Source organism: Arachis ipaensis, chromosome B3, assembly GCF_059453495.1.
Source record: "Arachis ipaensis isolate K30076 ecotype BB chromosome B3, ASM5945349v1, whole genome shotgun sequence".
Lineage (NCBI taxonomy): Eukaryota > Viridiplantae > Streptophyta > Magnoliopsida > Fabales > Fabaceae > Arachis > Arachis ipaensis.
Genome location: NC_142438.1, coordinates 47,100,885 through 47,120,225, shown reverse-complemented (window position 1 = coordinate 47,120,225; position 19,341 = coordinate 47,100,885). Strand labels below are relative to the sequence as shown.

The 19,341-nt window shown below is 35.5% G+C and overlaps 1 protein-coding gene across 2 annotated transcripts; it reads right to left on the bottom strand.

Moving 5' to 3' along the window:
- Positions 1-9,237: 9,237 nt before the first annotated feature.
- On the bottom strand, positions 9,238-17,642 carry LOC107630508 (diacylglycerol O-acyltransferase 1C). Of its 2 annotated transcripts, XR_015907296.1 has the most exons (17): positions 17,138-17,642; positions 16,271-16,351; positions 16,030-16,103; positions 15,850-15,925; positions 15,600-15,667; positions 14,999-15,122; positions 14,397-14,495; positions 13,201-13,302; positions 12,947-13,083; positions 12,156-12,237; positions 12,013-12,033; positions 11,696-11,758; positions 10,956-11,003; positions 10,398-10,460; positions 10,183-10,236; positions 9,876-10,101; positions 9,238-9,695 (listed from the first exon to the last, which is right to left on the bottom strand). XR_015907296.1 is itself a non-coding variant. In XM_088508595.1 (16 exons), the coding sequence occupies exons 1-16, from the start codon at positions 17,519-17,521 to the stop codon at positions 9,997-9,999; spliced, it is 1,581 nt and encodes a 526-aa protein (XP_088364721.1). In that variant the 5' UTR covers positions 17,522-17,642; the 3' UTR covers positions 9,395-9,996. The 2 variants fall into 2 exon arrangements, 1 of the variants encoding a protein (XP_088364721.1); XM_088508595.1 differs by having other exon boundaries at positions 9,395-10,101.
- Positions 17,643-19,341: the final 1,699 nt, after the last annotated feature.

Sequence of the window (19,341 nt, the reverse complement as noted above, 5' to 3'; positions counted from 1 at the left end):
GAGGTAGTTAATTATAGGAGTCATCCATCCTTGATCCAGACCTGTTATGGCTAGGATCTTTTCTTCTTCCGAGATTGTCGGGTTCTGTAGTATTTCCTGGATGAGGCTTCTATTGTTTCCCCTTGGTTTGGTGCTGGCTAGTTTTGAGAGTGCATCAGCTCGAGCATTCTGTTCCCGAGGTATGTGGCAGACCTCATATTCCCCCAGATGTCTGAGCTATTCCCTGGTTTTCTCCAAGTACTTTTTTATGGTGGGATCCTTGGCTTGGTAGCTCCCTGCTATTTGTGAGGTGACTACTTGTGAATCGCTGAAGATGATAAGCTTTTGAGCTCCGACTTCCTTAGCCAGCTTCAAACCAGCTAGTAATGCCTCATATTTGGCTTGGTTGTTTGAAGCAGGGAACCCGAATTTGAGGGAAAGTTCGATTTGGGTTCCCTGGTCGCTTTCTATTATCACACCTGCACCACTTCCGGTTTTGTTCGAGGAGCCGTCTACGTAGAGATTCCATTCTGTGGGAGTTCCCGGAGTGTCCGTGTATTCAGCAATGAAGTTGGCCAGATATTGGGACTTGATGGCCGTTCGAGTTTCGTATTGGAGATCGAACTCTGATAGCTCGACTGCCCATTGTAAAATTCTTCCAGCTAGATCCGTTTTCTGTAGGATACCTTTTATGGGCTGGTTAGTCCGAACCTTGATGGAGTGAGCTTGAAAGTAGGGACGAAGTCGTCGAGAAGTTAGTATGAGGGCGTAGGCGAACTTCTCTATCTTTTGATAGTTCAGTTCTGCCCCTTGGAGAGCTTTATTGGCGAAGTATATGGGTTGTTTCCCATTCCCTTCTTCTCGGACTAGTGCTGAGGCTATCACCCGACTTCCTACTGTGAGGTACAGTACAAGTGGTTCTTCTTCTCGTGGTCGAGTTCGAATAGGTGGTTGTCCCAAGAATTTTTTAAAATCCCGGAAAGCCTGCTCACACTCCATTGTCCATTCGAACCTCTTTCCCTTCCTTAAAATGGCGTAGAAGGGGAGAGATCTTATGGCCGATCCGGCTAGAAATCTAGACAAGGCTGTCAGTCTTCCGTTGAGTTGTTGTACCTCTTTGACGCATGTCGGACTTTTCATGTCGAGTATTGCCCGACATTTATCCGGGTTTGCTTCAATTCCTCTTTGTGTGAGCATGAAGCCCAAGAACTTGCCAGCTTCTACTGCAAAGGTGCATTTTGCTGGATTAAGTCGCATATCGTGCTTTCTTATAGTGTCGAACACGTTGGTGAGGTAAGATAGTAGCAACTCTTCACTCTGTATTTTTACCAACATGTCATCTACATATACCTCCATGAGTTTCCCGATATGGTCTGCGAAGACTTTGTTTATTAATCTTTGGTAAGTAGCTCCTGCGTTTTTAAGTCCGAATGGCATGACGACATAACAATAATTTGCTTTTGGAGTTAAAAATGAGGTTTTTTCCTAATCGGGTGGATACATTGAGATTTGATTGTATCTTGAATAAGCATCCATGAACGAGAGGTATTTGTATTCGGAGGAGGCATCCACTAGAGTATCGATATTTGGTAGTGGATAGGGATCTTTTGGGCAAGCTTTGTTGAGGTCGGTGTAATCAGTGCACATCCGTCATTTCCCATTTGACTTTTTCACTAAGACAACATTGGCTAGCCATAGGGGGTACTTGACTTCTCTTATAAATCCTGCCTCCAGTAGGGCTTGTACCTATTCTTCCACAGCTTGGGATCTTTCTGGTCCGAGTTTTCTATGCTTCTGCTGTGCTGGCCGAGATCTTGGGTATACTACCAGTTTGTGGCACATTAGATTTAGGTCTATGCCCGGCATGTTTGCGGCCTTTCATGCAAAGAGGTCGACATTATTTCTTAGAAACTGTACCAGGGGCTCTTTCACCTCTTTTTTTAGGGTTGCCCCAATATTTGTTATTTTGTCCGAGGTGTCTTCAATCTGGACTTCTTCGATTTCTCCCTCCAGTTGTGGGCGAAGTTCTTCCCGACCTCGAACTCCTCCGAGTTCGATGGTGTGGATTTCGTCCCCTTTGCCTCTAAGGTTCAGACTTTCATTATAACAGCGTCGTGCTATTTTCTGATTTCCTTTTATCGTAGCAATCCCTTCTGGAGATAGGAATTTCATGCATAAATGTGGAGTTAAAACTACTGCTGCGAGCTGGTTCAATATTGCCCGACCTATCAGGGCGTTGTAGGCTGAGCTTACGTCGACTACAATGTAGTCTATGTTGAGTGTTCTTGACCGAGTTTCTTTTCCGAAGGTTGTGTGTAGTGAGATCTATCCAAGTGGTGGGATTGGAGTGTTTCCTAGTCCAAACAAGCTATTCGGATATGCTCTAAGTTCTTTCTCCTGCAGGCCGAGTTTATCGAAGGCGGATTTAAACAAGATATCTACCGAGCTTCCTTGGTCTACCAATATACAGTGGAGGTTTGCATTGGCCACTATGATAGTGATAACCATAGGATCGTCATGTCCCGGGATGACGCCTGCTGCATCGTCTTTGGTGAAAGTAATAGTAGGGAGGTCGGGTGATCCTTCTCCTTCCTCGACATGATATATTTCTTTGAGGTGCCTTTTGCGAGATGATTTTGAGATCCCTCCTCCTGCGAATCCTTCATTTATCATGTGAACGTGTTTCTCTGGGGTGTGAGGTGGTCGTTCTCTTCGTCCGACTTCTTCGTCCCTTCTTCTTTTCCGAGGCTCATCGGATTTGCTAGCTAAATACTGATCTAGTCGTCCTTCTCTTACCAATTTCTCAATAACATTTTTCAAGTCGAAGCATTCATTGGTAGGATATCCGTAGATTCGGTGATATTCACAGTATTCTGTCTGATTTTCTCCTTCTTTCTTACTTTTGAGTGGACGAGGTGGCAGGATCTTTTCAGTATGGCATACTTCTCGGTAAACATCCACAAGAGACACCCGGAGAGGGGTATAGTTGTTGTATTTTTTAGGCTTCTCACCGTATTGATCTTCTTTTTTCTTGGATTCTTTATCCTTATCCCTGGAGGAGTAGGAGAATCCAGATTATGTGGTTTCTCCTAGCCGAGAGTTTTCCTCCATGTTAATGTACTTCTCAGCTCGTTCCTGTACTTCATTTAGAGATGTTGGATGTTTCTTTGATATGGAGTGACTAAAAAGTCGTTCTCGTAGGCCATTGATGAGACCCATAATGGCTGCTTCTGTTGGTAAACTTTGTATGTCCCGGCACGCTTTATTGAACCTTTTCATGTAGCTGCGAAGATTCTCCCGATCTCCTTGCTTGATCCCTAGTAGGATCAGGGCATGTTTGGTTTTGTCCTTCTGGATGGAAAATCTAGCAAGAAATTTCTTGGCCAAGTCGTCAAAACTTGTGATGGATCTGGGGGGCAAAGTGTCGAACCATTTAATTATTGTTTTAGGCAATCTTGTTGAGCTTGAAGTGCCTCCAAGACTCTTGTGCTTGGCGAATTCTTGTCTTTGTTAGGCTGAGAAGTATCGTCTGGTATGACATTTGCGTTCTTATGTGGCGTTCTGTTCTCCAAATCAAAGTTGTGGTCATTATCAAGGTTGTCCGCCATGATGATGGAATGACTTCCAGGTTCCCCGGCAACGTCGCCAATGTTCCAAGGGTTACCTGAAACTGTTAGGTCGATCTCGGATGAGATCTATTGTGGTGGCTGGAGCTGATGTGTCCGGCTTGTTGATCTTGGTGGTGCTGCTGATCCTTGATCACCAGAGGGGGGTGGTACCTGCAAGGGACTCCGATGCCTAAGTTAGCATGGGTTTAAAGCAGGCATTTAGTAGAATCAGAGTATGAGTTATACCTGGGTGCTCCAGTGTATTTATAATGTTGTAGAGTGATCTTTTCTGGAGATAAGATAGTTATCTTATCTTATCTTTGAGTGGAGTTATCTTATCTTTATAGGGAACCGCCCTTTACCTTTCTGGGCTTGGGTTGCCTTTGGACTTGGGTCGCGTTCCTCTGTTTGGGCCCTTTTTGGGCTTCTCCTGGCGATTTGGCGGTAGTCCTGACCTAAAGAGGTCGGTCGAATTGTTGCCCATCAACCCGGGTCGTACAGCTCGACCCAGGGTATGAACAATCATCAATACTCATATTCATCAATAATCATTCATCAACTCCCATCAACAAAATTAATTAACACAATTCCTACAACCAACTCAACAAAATCATCATTTATCAACTCATTCGCAATATGATTTCACATTTCCATCAAGGTTACTAGCATTAACATATTCCCACATTTTCAACCTATCCTATGGTCATCTAGCCTATGTTTTCACAAAACATTATATATTATCTATGAGAAACCAAAATCATACCTTGGCCGATTTTTCGATAAATCCGGAACACCTCAAGCGTTCCCTGCACTACAAGCTATCAACCTCATCTTTCAAAATTGATCCCAAGCTTCAATTTCCTCAATTAAGTTCTAATTTCACAAGTTTGACCTCTAATTTGATTTTTCACTAACAACATTCAACCTAAACCATATATATCATTATAATTAATCCTTAAACTCAAAATCTCAATAATTTCACAAGAGGGTTAAGGTTTTTACCTTTTCCACAACTCAAGTGAGCCAAATCCAACAAAATCCGCAAGCTAATTCGAACCTAAACACCGAAATTAAACAATTTTTAACATCTTTGTTCATAAATTTCGAAATTTAGGGAAGAGGAAACTGAAAGTGAAAAGTGGTTTCCATACTTAATCAATTTCTGGGCTTTATAGAGCTTGCCACTGCGGTCGCGTGGTCACAAACAGTGCGGCGATTGGAGCTCCAGATCAAAAATTATCTCAAATTGAAGATCAAGTGAAGATTTGTGTTTTGAGAGAGCTCTCCCCCCCCCCCCCTTTCTTGCTGAGTTTCAGCGTTTCAACATGCATGAGGAGAGAGAAATGAGCTGAGCTCATTTGTTTAAGTGAGTGGGTTGGGCCCACGAGTCTGGTTTGGGTCCGATTCGATCGGTTCGACCCGTTCGGTCCAATCTTGGGCCAAATTCTTTAATATTAGTGTCAAAATTCTTGTTTTAATTAGCTCTATCACAATAAACTATAAAATTTTATTTTCTAATTTCTTAGATTAATAATTAATTTTTTGGCTAATTATTTACTAATTTCTCGGATTTTACATCAACTCATCATTAATATAAATCCTCCACTCCACAATCTCCCTCAATATCAATTTAAGCCATTCAAAGTGCTCGCACTCATTTCAAAGCCTAAGAACTAGCTATTAAACCTTAATTGAGGTTTAAGGGGGTTAAAAGTGGATTGGATAGGCTAAAACAGTTAAAAACACATTTTCTGAAAACAGGGTGGTCGTGCATACGCATGCTTCATGCGTACGCGCGAATTTACTTTTGCACGTACGCATGGTACTCGCATAGTACTCGCATAAAATCTTTTAAATTCTGAAATGTCCATCATGCATACGCATGGTACGCATGACCTCAAAATTTTGCAACTTCTGCAAAATTCAATTTTGAAACCAGATTTTCAAACGTTCATAACTTTTTCATTAAAAATTATTTTTCGTCCGTTCTTTGAACGTCACAAAATAGACAAACCAAATTTTATTCCACAAAATTTAGAGGTTTGAAGGCCAAGCCATGGCCCGTCAATTTTCGTCAAAAATTCATTTTCACCCAAACATTTCTGCATAACAATTTTCACCAATTTCAATTTAAATTCAGTTCAAAAACCATTCTAATACCACTTCTAAGCTCCCTCAACATATGTTTATCAATTCTCTACCCTTTTTAATCATTCAACACCCATTTAATCAATTTCTCAAGACAACCTTAACATACACACTCATACAAATAAAGTTCACAAGTAGTCATCATCAAATATCTCATTCTCATACAACATTTCACACCACTTACCTTAATTTACCACATAGGAAATTCATCACCCTATCACGGCCTCCGACCCAATCCCACATCCATCACCATTATAAAAATTCAAACCACATTCATTTCAACACAATTTCAATCATACCAATATATATTACAATGTCCAATTGCAACAACAATACATAACACTTCTCAATTCATCCCAAAACTCATTATTACCATTCTTAATTTTATACCAAAACACATCAACCGATAAAATACTCATACTAATCATTATTCAAGCATATCAACAATGAAATTCCATTCAACCTATCCTAGGGGCAAGTAACCTAGGTTTTCATATAACCTTACGTAATACCTACTCGAAACTACAACTCGTACCTTAATATCACAATTCCAAGCTTCCAAGATTTCCTTTCCAAAGTTTCACCAAGCCTCAATTTGCTCACACCAATACCCTAAGTTCAAGTTTCACAATTTCACCAAGCTAAGCTCCTAAATACTCAATCTAACACTAATTCATACAAGTTAGCATAATATCAAAAACTAGGGTTTACATAAATTGATTAACCAAGAGAGAAAAAGAGATCCATACCTTTCTCCACTGAAATTGGTTATGAAAACCACCAAGCACATAAGCTAGAAAACTCTTATAACATCAAAATTACAAAAAATCCTCAATACCCATACTCAAACACGAAATTATCTTTGAATGGGAAACTGGAGCTGAGATTTTGAGTTACTCACCAAACTATTTAGATAAAATTGAAGAGAGTTCCGAGACAAACACGTGGCCACAAACAACTTGTCAATTGGAGCTCTGAATCAAAAGTTATGAGTGATTGAAGTTAGAGGGGAATAGTGAGTTAGGATTTTTGCTCTCTTCTCTCTTCCTATCCAGGGAACACACTAAAACACGGGCCGGGGGGGTTGGGCCCACTTGAGCCCGGTTCACTCGTTTAGTCAATTGGCCCAATTTTAGACCAAAACCTTTAAGATTTGCGTTTTAATTCGTATCCTAATTATTTTTACTCCCCCAAATTATAAATTTTAGTTTCTTAATCTTCCTCACTCATAATTAATTATCTCACTCGCAGTACCGGTCAGTTTTAAGCCGGTACAGTTATTTTAACACTAGTACGTTTTTCTTTTTTCCAAAATCATTATACCTTTGCGCTCAATTTAACTTTCTTAATTCAAATTTTATCTTTAAATTTTTAAATTGTAAATTCTAATATTTTTATATATTTCGGGTGTTTTAATCCCAATTAACGTAATTTTAATTAAATTTACTTAATATAATTATTCTAAACTCTTTCTTCAAATATTTATTACATATAATTTTAAAAAAACTAATATTATGATTAATAATTAGAATCAAGATTCAATTGTTTCAAACGATATTTTATTTTGAGTTAATTTTATAGCTATCTATATCATTTTTTATACTAATATCTAATTATTATTATTATTATTATTATTATTATTATTATTATTATTATTATTATTATTATTATTATTAGAGAGAGAGAAAAAGAGAGAGAATATTATTTTTAAATAACAAGCATGAAAATTAATTTTTTTTAAATTTGTGTAACAAACCTAGCACCTAATCAAATATAAAAGTATACACATTAAATTCTTTTAAGTTTTAGACAATGGATGTTAAAATTAATTATTAGTAAAAAAATAACATCTTTCATGAAACAATTATTCTCCACGTACAAGTTATTTTTCCATACAAATCCATACAAGTTATTTTACCCTAATTCACCTCATGCGCCTCTTAATCTAACTAACTTTTCAATCAACGCGCAATATATAACTGCCTTTTTCGAAAAGATTTCGTTTCCGTTTATGAATTTTCTCAACGTTTTTATCTACGTTCTCTTTCATCTCTGTGTTCTCTGCATTTCTCTTTGTTCGTTCTCTACGTTTTTGAAATCAAGCTCTAAAATCAGTTTTGAACAGTTATCTCGTTGTTGAAGATAATAAATAATTCAATTTCAGATTGTCAATTGAACCAGAATGGAGTTTATTATTATTTTGAATCTAATCAAGTGGCTGAGGTATGGTTCAATTCTAATCAATGTTTTTGTTAGTAGTTTATGATTCTGTAGGTGAATAATGTTGTTTTTGTTTGTGAAAATTGTTGTTCATCGTTGATGATTTGAATTGTTTTAAGAATTTTCGATGTATGTGTGCTGATAAGTTCTGCATAATTCAAAACTCTTCATTTTCCTCCTCCTCATCTTATGCTGCTTCTTCTTTTTTTTTCATCATCATCACCATCTTCTTCTTTGTTTCTTATTCATCTTTTTCTTTTTGTTTTACCTTCCCGAGTTTCTTCTTGCTTTACTCTCGTAACAAGAATAAAAATAAAAAAATCAAACAAAGAAGAAGAAGAAACACATAATGCTACAAAGTTACTTGAAAGATGATTGACTTACATTCATTCAACTAAAAGAACGAAAGAAATAAGGAAAAAAAAGAAGAAAAAAATGCAGCATTAGATGAAACATTTTTCTGTATTTGCAGCAAATTTGAGTGTAACACGAAGATATTTAGGTGTAACACGAAAATATTTGAGTATATTATTTAAGAATTTTCAGTGTATGTGTGCTAATAAGTTCTGCATAATTCAAAACACTTCCTCTTCCTCCTCCTCATCTTCTGTTGCTTCTTCTTCTTCATCTTCTTATTTCATTTTCTCACAATTCTTTTCGAATTCAGCTTCGCAACTTCCTTCACTTTTCGCGACAATTTTCAGAGATTTTTGAGAGATTTTGATCCTTGTTTGAATTTTGAGCGTTGCAGTTTTGATTGAGGAAAAAGAACCATTTGCGTTATTCAAGAGTTAGGAAAACGCATGTTTACACAATCTAAACTGAAGGTCGTTTTTGTTGGATTTGTGCCAACTTGTATGCACTTATATACTAAAAAGACTTGTATGTGTCACAGATCTCTTCATGAAAATAATAACTAAAAGGTTTATTATTGATTTTTTTTTTTTTATTTACGCATGTCCGGAACTGAAAGATATGCTTTGAAACGTCACATATTTCATCTCAAAATGTATTCATTCACCTCACAACGTCTCTGTAACTCATAATATAACGATTTGAAGCTCGTTGCCATGCAAATATTGTAAACTCTGAACTGAGTACCAAAATAAGTGTGATTTCTTGAACCTATGACCCAAAAATCTGGTTAAGCAACTCCTGCCATGTAAAGGATGTCCTTCAGAGTTCAGACACTCCAAGCTCTACCATTAAATCCTTCATTTTGGTCGGATGGGGAAGTTTAGCATGATTGAACTTTTTACTGCTGATGTTGAATTGTGGTAGGTGTCCTAAAACGAGAAAGGTATTATTATAAGGATTTACATAACTAATATCCTATTTGTTAAGGTTACCATTTGTCACTGTCCTTAACTTCTAGTATGATATATAGAAAACTGCTATTTGTATCAACACTTTCGGTGTCTATATCAATTACGATAAACTTTAAAAATAAATAAATAAATAAATAACAAATAGATTAGTTCTTCTCGTTTCCTTTTTTCTTTCCACTCTGTTCTATTTGGTCATCATCAAAAGCAATGACTAATTCTTATTGGTTCATAAACACCTCGATGGGTGGGGGACAATTGGCTTGGAGTATGTGCCCCAAAGGAAGTAAGTGTTGACATTCCCTACTGGCCTGATTCACCCCATTTCATGTTTCAAGAGTCGGCAACAACAAATTGTAATCTTGCTCTAACTGTTGTTAGTAACGTAAGCAACAAGGTACTCTGGTCCAACTTCCTAAAGAAAATCACAGTTGAAATTAGCATCTTGTCGCAGTAACATAAGTTTCATACTGAATACAGTGTTCATTAGCACTTGGGATGTTAGTGCTAGCTTTCAAAATTGCTTGCATATTGATATCACTACCCAATATAGTTATTCAAGATTTCAAGTAGAGAGATCAAGATGAATGAACACCTCATAGGACTACTGTGAAGGTACAATTCCCACATGAAACAGCCAGGAACATATCTACACCAAATTTACGCCAAAAATGGGGAGGATCACTCCTAAGAACGGCTAATGATGCAACTCTAGTTTAGTTATGTTCCCTGTGCCTGTTCATCCAGTCATGGTAGTATAGTAGTACGCACATAGGCTGACCCAGAATACAAAATGTGAACCAAAACACCATGTTTCCAACCTGGAATGAAGAAAATAACAATTAAAAACCAATTTGAAGATAACTAAGCTAATTTTTAAATAAGATGCGTGAGAGAAATACCATTGAGCTTTTGCATTTCTTTTGTAGGAAGTTAGTGACAATGGATAGAGGAACCTAGAGAAAAGGGAAGACAATCATCATCAAATTTGGCCCAGCGTGTGGGGGGACTGAAATTTTTTTAATATTATTATTTTGTTGGGGTTTGGGAGAAGGGTTCGGCAAAGTGTGAATAATATACTGAAATAGCCAAAGTCAGATGGAAAATAAGTCCTTACCTGAAACATAATTCCAATAAAAGCCCACAACTTGAACTTGTGGCAGGGAACAGCAATGCAAAGCTACATTCAGACGAATGAGAATTATAAACGAAGGTGTTAACTTCAGGCAACTTTGGCAATTAACTTGAAAAGCTGTTGTCTCCGCATCCTATTTTTACTACGGAGAAACAAATGAAAGGCTTTATTGAAGACATAGTTCAGATGCCACAGATGGTTTCTAATTTCAGCTCCGTCACAATGAAAACACTTGTTGGAAATTAGGAAGCAGAACATTATTTGTTTGTGTGTCACATGAGAATTCATTTAGAAACTGCCAGGTACTTGAGATTTTTGGTAACTAGAAATCTAGAAGTCAGTCACAAATTTGTGTCTTATATGTCAATCCTTCCCCAATAGTCACACCACTTGTTAAGGGTAAAACGAAAAATAATACTTCAGAGGTAATGACTACGACTGGGGCAACATCACCTTCCTTCAACTTCTCAAACCATAGAAAAGAAAATAATGCAAGCTTCTTTCATTAGATAAAATAGCATGAGAGAGAGATACACACACCTCATGGAACACGGCAGAAATCAGGAAAGCAATTAATACAGCAGCATTCTGTATGAAATTGTGAAGATCAAACACAGACATGTGCAACCAAGAAATCAATATATCGATCTTTAATTAAAGTTTCAATCCATATAGCAGTGAAGGAGAAACAACTAAGTTGACAACAAACAGCTGAAATTAAGGACAAGAAGGATTATTAACATCATCAAATCAGATGAATTTCCTCGAACATTCTTTTTAATTATGTCAGTTGACATGTAGATATATGCCTGTACTATACAAATGTAGATATATGCCTGTACTATACAAAAGAGAAATACTAAGTGACAAGAGAAAATGATGTGTTTGAGTAATGTCTATCATTTGAAAACCTTCCACCAATATTAGTCTTTAATTTTTGGTGGTGGTAAAACTCGGCAGAGATAAATGTCATATTTTCCAGAGATAAAGAAGTCAGGAATATTTACAATTTACTTGATCAATATTAAAAAGATGTCCAAACGTGTTATTTCTTAATGGAAACATATGAAAACATACCCCAATCGTGCAAGTATAAATTATTCATTTATTTTTATACCAATTATGTAACATTTATTTTTTTAATATTATTATACTATAGACTACACATGAAAGAAAAATTACAATATTACACTAATATCCTAAAGGCAAAATATTCTTAAGACAGTTTTCATCATCTGCATATAAAATGTTCTTTTATATATAGCAAGAGGGAACTTTACCTTAGACATACCATGCCTAATGCAAGGAAAATATATATGACGAACCATCCATTTGTGCACGGGCTGCATTGTGAAAGAATCAATCCAGCAGTATATTAATGGATTACAAAAAAGATACGAAGTAATAAACAATGGCTGGTGTGTTCAAGCATAAGATATATTCAGTAATGGCGAAAGGTAGACCCAAAAAAAAAAAAAAAAAAAAAAACAACACAAGTTCTTTTTCTTTCTAGTCCTTCTCCATAAGCATATATCCAGACACCTTTGTAGCCTATGTATGTGTGTTGGGGGGGGGGGAAGGCTAAAAGGAAACATACCATATTCCAATTTCTCCAATACTGTTGACAGCAGCAGCAGCAGCAGCAGGAATGCATTCAACAAAGACAAGTCACAAGTTCTATTCATAAAAGAATTATAACTAATTACAACGACCTATGAATCTGCAAGCACAAAGACCTACCTCATCAACAGTTTTAGCATTCCACCAATCCTTGTAGAACTCACGATCACCAAACTGAACAAGTTCTGCAAGTATATTTAACCTACATTGCAGCAATGGCTCTAAGGATAAGCTACCTCTTTCAGTAAGAAACAAAGCGAAAATAAGGCAGTTCAGCACTCTATATTTAACCAATTCCGCATGAGAACATGGAAAACATGGATTTACTTTTTAAAAAGATAAGAACTCCATTGAAGTGAAAAAAACAGGGAAAGAGTAAGAGAACAATAAGGGTGCATTTGGTTTGCTTTTCCATTTTCTGTTTTCATTTTCAATATTTCCCTTTTTCATAATATTGTGATTTGTGAAGAGAAAAGTGAAAACAGAAAACAAGATTTTTGTCAAGCTATCCGCTCTGTCACATTTCACATAAAATACACAAACTAATCAATAAAGTAAATCCCTATAATCCTGTTGCATATCTTTCAGATAAGACTCACATAAGATGGCCCAAGAGCAACTGCAGTAATAAAACTAACTTTACATCTTATAGAGCCTATACTTCAAAAGTAAAAAAGATTATCCGTGTTTAGACATCTTTAAATCAGCTAGATCAACCAAAAATGCTGCAATTGCTTTCAAGTGTATATAAGGTGGACACCAATGAATAACAAAAGACATGTAACCAATCATCATGAGAATATTGCTAGTGAGCAAAGACTATCATGCCACTTTTTAAGGGGGGAAAGGGCAGGGGAAAAAAAGTAAATACTTTGAAGTTTGAACAAAAAAGAAAGAAGAAAAATACGCACCAAAGGTGAAAGAAGCAATAGAACATGCAAAGCCACACATATACATTGGGAACAGAAAGCTTTAGAGTTCTCTCGAAGCCATATAGAAGGTTTCCCTTAAAAGGATGTTGTGAATTTTGGACAATAGGATGCATATACTGCAAATTACCAGCAAAATGTCAGACTACACAAAATCTGTATAATAAGTGAATAGAAACTTAAGGGGAAAATAAAGATACACTAGTTTTAGTGTTTTACTAACAGTCACTGCTTACTTGTTCTATTATAAATCCCATAAGTCCAGTAAATATTACCAACTTGATAAGTTGACGAAACACCCAGCCCTTACGGACGGAAGGTGTGCGAGGATAGCTTGGCTATAACAGCAGTTACAAAGGAAATGTAAGTGGCAAAATAAAATCAAGCATAAACAATGTCAGAACTTTAACTCAGAACAAATATTCACAAATACAAAAGTACAAAACAAGAGACCTGCATAGCACCCAGAAAATCTCAGGAAAATTTTGCACATTAGTAACCATTATCCAATCATGATTAACGTAATACAACTGTTTTCTTCTTGCCCTGTGCCTTTTGTTTAAGTCATGAATGTCAACAACTAATTTACATGGAAGGACAACCACTATGTCTATGATAGAAGATGGTGAACTCAACCCAGAACGCTCATTAAATGTAAAAAGCCAAAAGGTGTATGCTAAACTATATTTTCAATCCACTGACTGCTGTAATACTATGTCCTTTAGAAGACCTTCATCAACTATGTGCAAAAAATGAGAAACAACCAGATGGATCCAATACAACCAGTCAATCAGTCCGGGTTTAACCCCTTCAAGCTTAGTGAGATAGTGCATTGAGGACGATGCAACTACAATAATTTGGATTAGAAACTAGCACAATACAATGAGGTTGTATATTGGGGATTTAGTACAAATAGAAGGTACAAGGGAACTGAGAGAGTGAATTCTGGAAGTAATTTTACAGATATTACACGTTTCTCAATGATGAACAGCTGTTGCACTGTCTAATAAGGAATGTGCAAAAGAATGAGCGAAAAAGGATTGAATCTGAAAAGAATGAAGTCGACTAGCCAATTTTGGTGACAAAAAGGGAAACGGATCAGAAATGAATGAATTCTCCAAAAAGTACGGCACCTAAAAATGACAGCGACGAGATAATCCATGGACAAATTCCTCTGATCTAGCAATCAAGGGCAATATTCTTATTATATGAGAGTTTTGACTTCCTAGTTGTGTAAATGTGTTGCACAAATTCTGAATTCAACATCAACGAGTGATTAAATCAAGGGCAAAAAAGTGCACTCAGTAAAAGAGAATTTAAATAAGGAAACAATGAAAAGTCAAAGAAATTCTGCAAAGAAAAGATAAAAACAAAAAAACAAAAAAACAAAAAACAAGCAAACAAACAAATGGTTTACTAACAGTGCTGCAACCTGGTAACATAATGTAGGAGCAACCATGAAGTATGCCATACTCCTGAAGCTCACTCTGTAAGGGTGCTCCATGTTCAAATTATTGGGCAATGTTTCTCCCTGTAACATAGGGAACATGATTGAAGAGGGGTAGAAAATAGAACTTTCATCTAACATTATTTGAATAGATTTTTTAGAAGATAGGCATTTGGAGGAAAGGAAGGAATGGGCAAATAAGTAGGATAGATATTATTTTAATGAAGATGAAACCCAAGACTGTATTTTTCCATGTAACTAATAGAACCTATTCTTGTAAGACGACCAGGAACAACCCTCTGAAACAGTAGTCTACACATTTAAAATTGATAGTAATGATATTTGTACATCCATGTTGGTGTCTATTTCAGACAAACTTAAATCCAACAGTAGAGAAAACTGAATAAGTAAAAGTGAGTGGGGATTACAATCTAACCAAGGGTTGTGGATTGAGTATCCACAAATAGAACACCAATTTGGATGTCCAAGTGGAAGTTTTCCAAAATGGTTCTAGATTGAGTGTCTAAAAATAGGATAGCAATTTGGATGTCGAAGTAAAGTTTTTCCAAATTGAAATTAAACATCACCTTTTCAATTGACAAGCTAAGTGATCTCAGATCATGACTTGTATGTGCATATGACACCAATTTTAACCATATAATGCATGCAACCATCATCAATGTGAGGCCTGATAAAAACGTAGAATCACAGCTGGACAAAAAAGCAACATATCCATAAGATACAATTGGAATATCAATATCTATGAAATGACACTTACCTGACCACATAGTTAGTTTATGCACCAAGTATATTTCTCTATCATATCACTTCTAAGAGAAACCACTATCACAAATGTGGTAAACCTTTCTCATTAAAACAGGGAATTTACCATGATCTTATATTCGGTTAAGGCTTGTATCGGTTACATTGAATAGTTAAATGCGTGATAGCTAAACTTCAACATTATCTGAATGAAAACTTAAGATGATGCTCAGCAGAAGAATTTTAAAACACGTCTCAAATAAAGCCCAAATTATTACATAATCTCATAGCTAAAACATCTTTATCAACTTAACCTCAAGCACACGAACTTTCACACACAAATCAATAGAAACTTTCATGATTGCAGCGTCACGAGAGTTTCTATTGGAAAACCCAGAAACAATTTTGAATTAACTCTATACTGACCTGAGAATTACTAGAACTGGGAACGAAATTTCTCCTGTCATAATGATTGTATGAAGTAGAAAAATAACCTGCAACATTCAAGTCAACACTACCAATTATTCAAATGTGGAAGATTTCATAACTGAAAATATGACACCACAAATAACCATACTCTGAAACTACTATTATTCTTATGACAATAAAAAAATTCATAAGTTTAACAAACATTTTTCTCCGTGACAATAAAAGCTTACCTGGGAGGATCACTTACCGGTTCACTAATGCGCTTTTTCTGTGCCAACTTTTCCACCATAAAAGCAGCAAGTGGAAATAAATTAAGACTAATACTGCAAGAGAATAATTAATATTGTTAAGCAATGTCTTAAGAACAAACCCTCGAAAAAGCTATACCAAATCAGTCTATTCTTCAAGAATTCTCCAAGCTCATTACCAACACATTAAGAGGGGCCAATCTCTCAACGATTTTGAACTAAACCAAAAGCCAGAATTTATCAACCAACCATACTGCAAAAACATAATACAGGAAAGAGATTTTAGAAAGGGAAAAGATTTTACTGGCAAATCAAAGACCACAGAATTAAAGCTGTGTGTCTTGCAGATGAATGCACATTCATATGTTGGAATTTCAAATCCTACAAGATAGACACTGAGAATAAATGGAAGTGGAAAACCTTCATTATATTCTCAATGATAAGTCTGCTGTTCACCGCGATAAGCACTACTACACAGAGATTGAACAGTCCTGCATGGCTCTGCAATTCAATTGACCTACACTTGTTAGTAACCAAAAGAAAAACTTACACGCGGCAGCAAAAGGAGAAACAAACATGTTAAGCAAAACAATAAGTTTGAAAAACCTGTTTCTCTCATTTATTTAACATTAAACACACAAATAGGTTTTTGCTTGCAACAAATACCCATAGGCTGAGATGAGGATGCTTTAGTTGTGGATGAGTGGCCATAGTCGAATGGACAAAATAAAGAACGAGGACATGAGAGATGAAGTTTGAGTGGTGCCTACCGTTGAAAATACTGAGGAATCTCACCTTAAATGGTCTAGACATGTTGGGGAAAAACCGGAGCATCCGGCCAGGAGGGTAGATTACATGTGTGAGATAGCCCAATGGTTAGCAATAGAAGGAGAGTAGCAGAAGAATTGTTGTTATAGCAATACGTATCCACAAGAGACGAGTAGCATGCAGCTAAAAGTGTCACTCCTACTACTTTATTGGTATATGTGGGTACAAACATGAAAATCCACAGCCACATACCAAAAAAACCTCAAAATATGAAGCAATTTAAATTTCACCATTTATGAAATATATCCTGATGGCACGATCTTCTGAACTGCTAAACTTGTAGTGAAAATTTTTGTCACCATTACAATGCGACGTGTTACCATTACAATTACTGAACACATTCCAATTTTTTTGTTCTTATTCTTCTTATCGTCAATTCACTGGATCAAGAGTAACAGAACTTCACATGCAGAACACAGATAAACCAAATCAGCGCCAAAAAAATGAAAAAGTAAAAACCTGTTTGAAAATGTTGCGGGAACTGAGCGGGCTGTCCTTGATTCTCCGGTGAACCGGAACTGAAGCCCGGTAAGTGAAGTTATCTCCGGCGGCAGCTCGTTCGCCGTCTTGGACCTCATTTCGGGAAGCATGATCCGGCGGCTTCCGGTCCTCCTCCTTCTGCTTCTGCTTCTCCTTCACCTTCTCCTCCCTGGCGGCACCTATCCTCTCGTTCAGTGAATCGTCGGACCCCGACGAATCTATCATCACAGCCTCAGCGGAAGCCGCAGCTTCGTCGAACATGTTGCCGCCGCTGGAAGCTACGCGGCTGTGCCTCCGCCGCAGCGAAGAGTGGTTGGCTCCGTCGCCGGCGACAGAAGTCTCATGCACATCGGAAATCGCCATCCGAAGGGACTAACCGTTTTGTTTCTTCACTGTTTCAGCGAAATACAATACTCGCCGAAACGGTGCGCGAAAAACAACTTATTCTTCAGATGCAGAAGACTGCGATTTTGCTTTATTTGTTTATTCGAATTTATACAAATAACTTTTATTTACGTAATTCTTTAGAAAATTTATTCTTGAATTGGAAAGTTAATTCAAAATCGTTTATTATCATTTACATATGACAATTAGCAAGTCACCAAAAAAAATGACAATTAGCACAATATGTATAAAATATACATAAATAAAAAGTTTTTCAGTTATATATTTATTCATGTCTTATTTTAATAAAATTTAGTATAAATTATTTTTAAATAATTATTTACACAATCAACATCATAAAAAATAATTATTTTTAGTAATGTATTATTATTTAATTAAATATACATATAAATTTAATAATACATTAAAATTAAATTTATAAATATATTATTATATTTCATTATAAATAATTAATTAGTATCCACGTAAGTGTATACAAAATTAGATTTATTATTATAATTTTTTTATCAAAAATAAAAAAATTTAAATCAATAATTTTTAAATAAATATAAAATAATTATGTCATTTAAATTATAACTCATTAATTATTATTATAAATTATAAATAGTTAGAATCATGTCATGATCAAATATAATAATTCCTACCAAAATAATTATAATAATAATCGTGTGTAGAAAGGGCAGGAATCGGAATCAATTAATAAGGAAAAGATTATTCGACTGAGAAGGAAACTTCGTGGCTTACATAGGTTCGTAACATTTTCCGTATAATAAATAAAACAATAAAACTCTACCTTTAAGTTATTTAACTAACTAAATTCAATCAAATTGATATAACCTAATTTAACTTCAAGCGCTACTATTTATCTATTTTTAATCTTTTGATTTAATATGTAACTATATATAACTGTTTTTTTTTTATGCAGATTTTTTTTTTTAATTTCTCAACTTTGTTTACATTTTTTATATTCTCTTTTTTTGTGTTTTTTTTGTTCACTATCAAAGTGATATGATTTAAAGATTCCGATCAAATTTTTTTAAAATCAAGCTGTGAAATCAAATTTAAATAAATATTTCGTTTTCGAAGACAATAAATAATATGAGTTCACACTGTGAATTGAACCAAGACGAATTAAATTATTGTTTTGAAACAAATCAAATGAATGAGGCTTGGTTTAAACTTTGTTAATGTAGTTCGTTAGTATTTGATATTCCAGTAGTTGGATAATTTTATTTTTGTTTGTGAAAAATGTGTTCATTGTTAAAGGTTTGAATTTGAATATAATGTAGAACTTTTTTTAATTTTTTTTTGTTGAATCTGTATTTGTTCCTGATTTCGGTGCATTCTGATATGAGGTTGTTTTAAACTGCGTTTGTTTATGTGTTGTCATCATTAAAAAATTTTGGTGCATTCTAAATTTAAATAAGGTGCACACAATTCAAAACTCTTATTCTTCCTCATTTTCTCGTCTTCTTCTTTTTTATTTTTTTTCTTCATCTTCTCCTTCTTAATTTATTTTCTTATAATTATTCTTGTTTTACTTTCTTGAGAGAAATAAAATCAAGAAAAAAAGAAAAAAAATGAATAATAAAATTCAGTCCATTTCTGCTAAGAATTTAATCCAATAAATGTGAACCTACATTCATTCAACTAAATAAGATTGCAATATAGTATAAACATGTTCATTCAAGTCTAATATGAGAAGTAATGTTACTAAAAGAAGAAATAAGAGCAACAGAAAAAAGAAAAAAAAAGAAGAAAAAATGCAGCATTAAAAA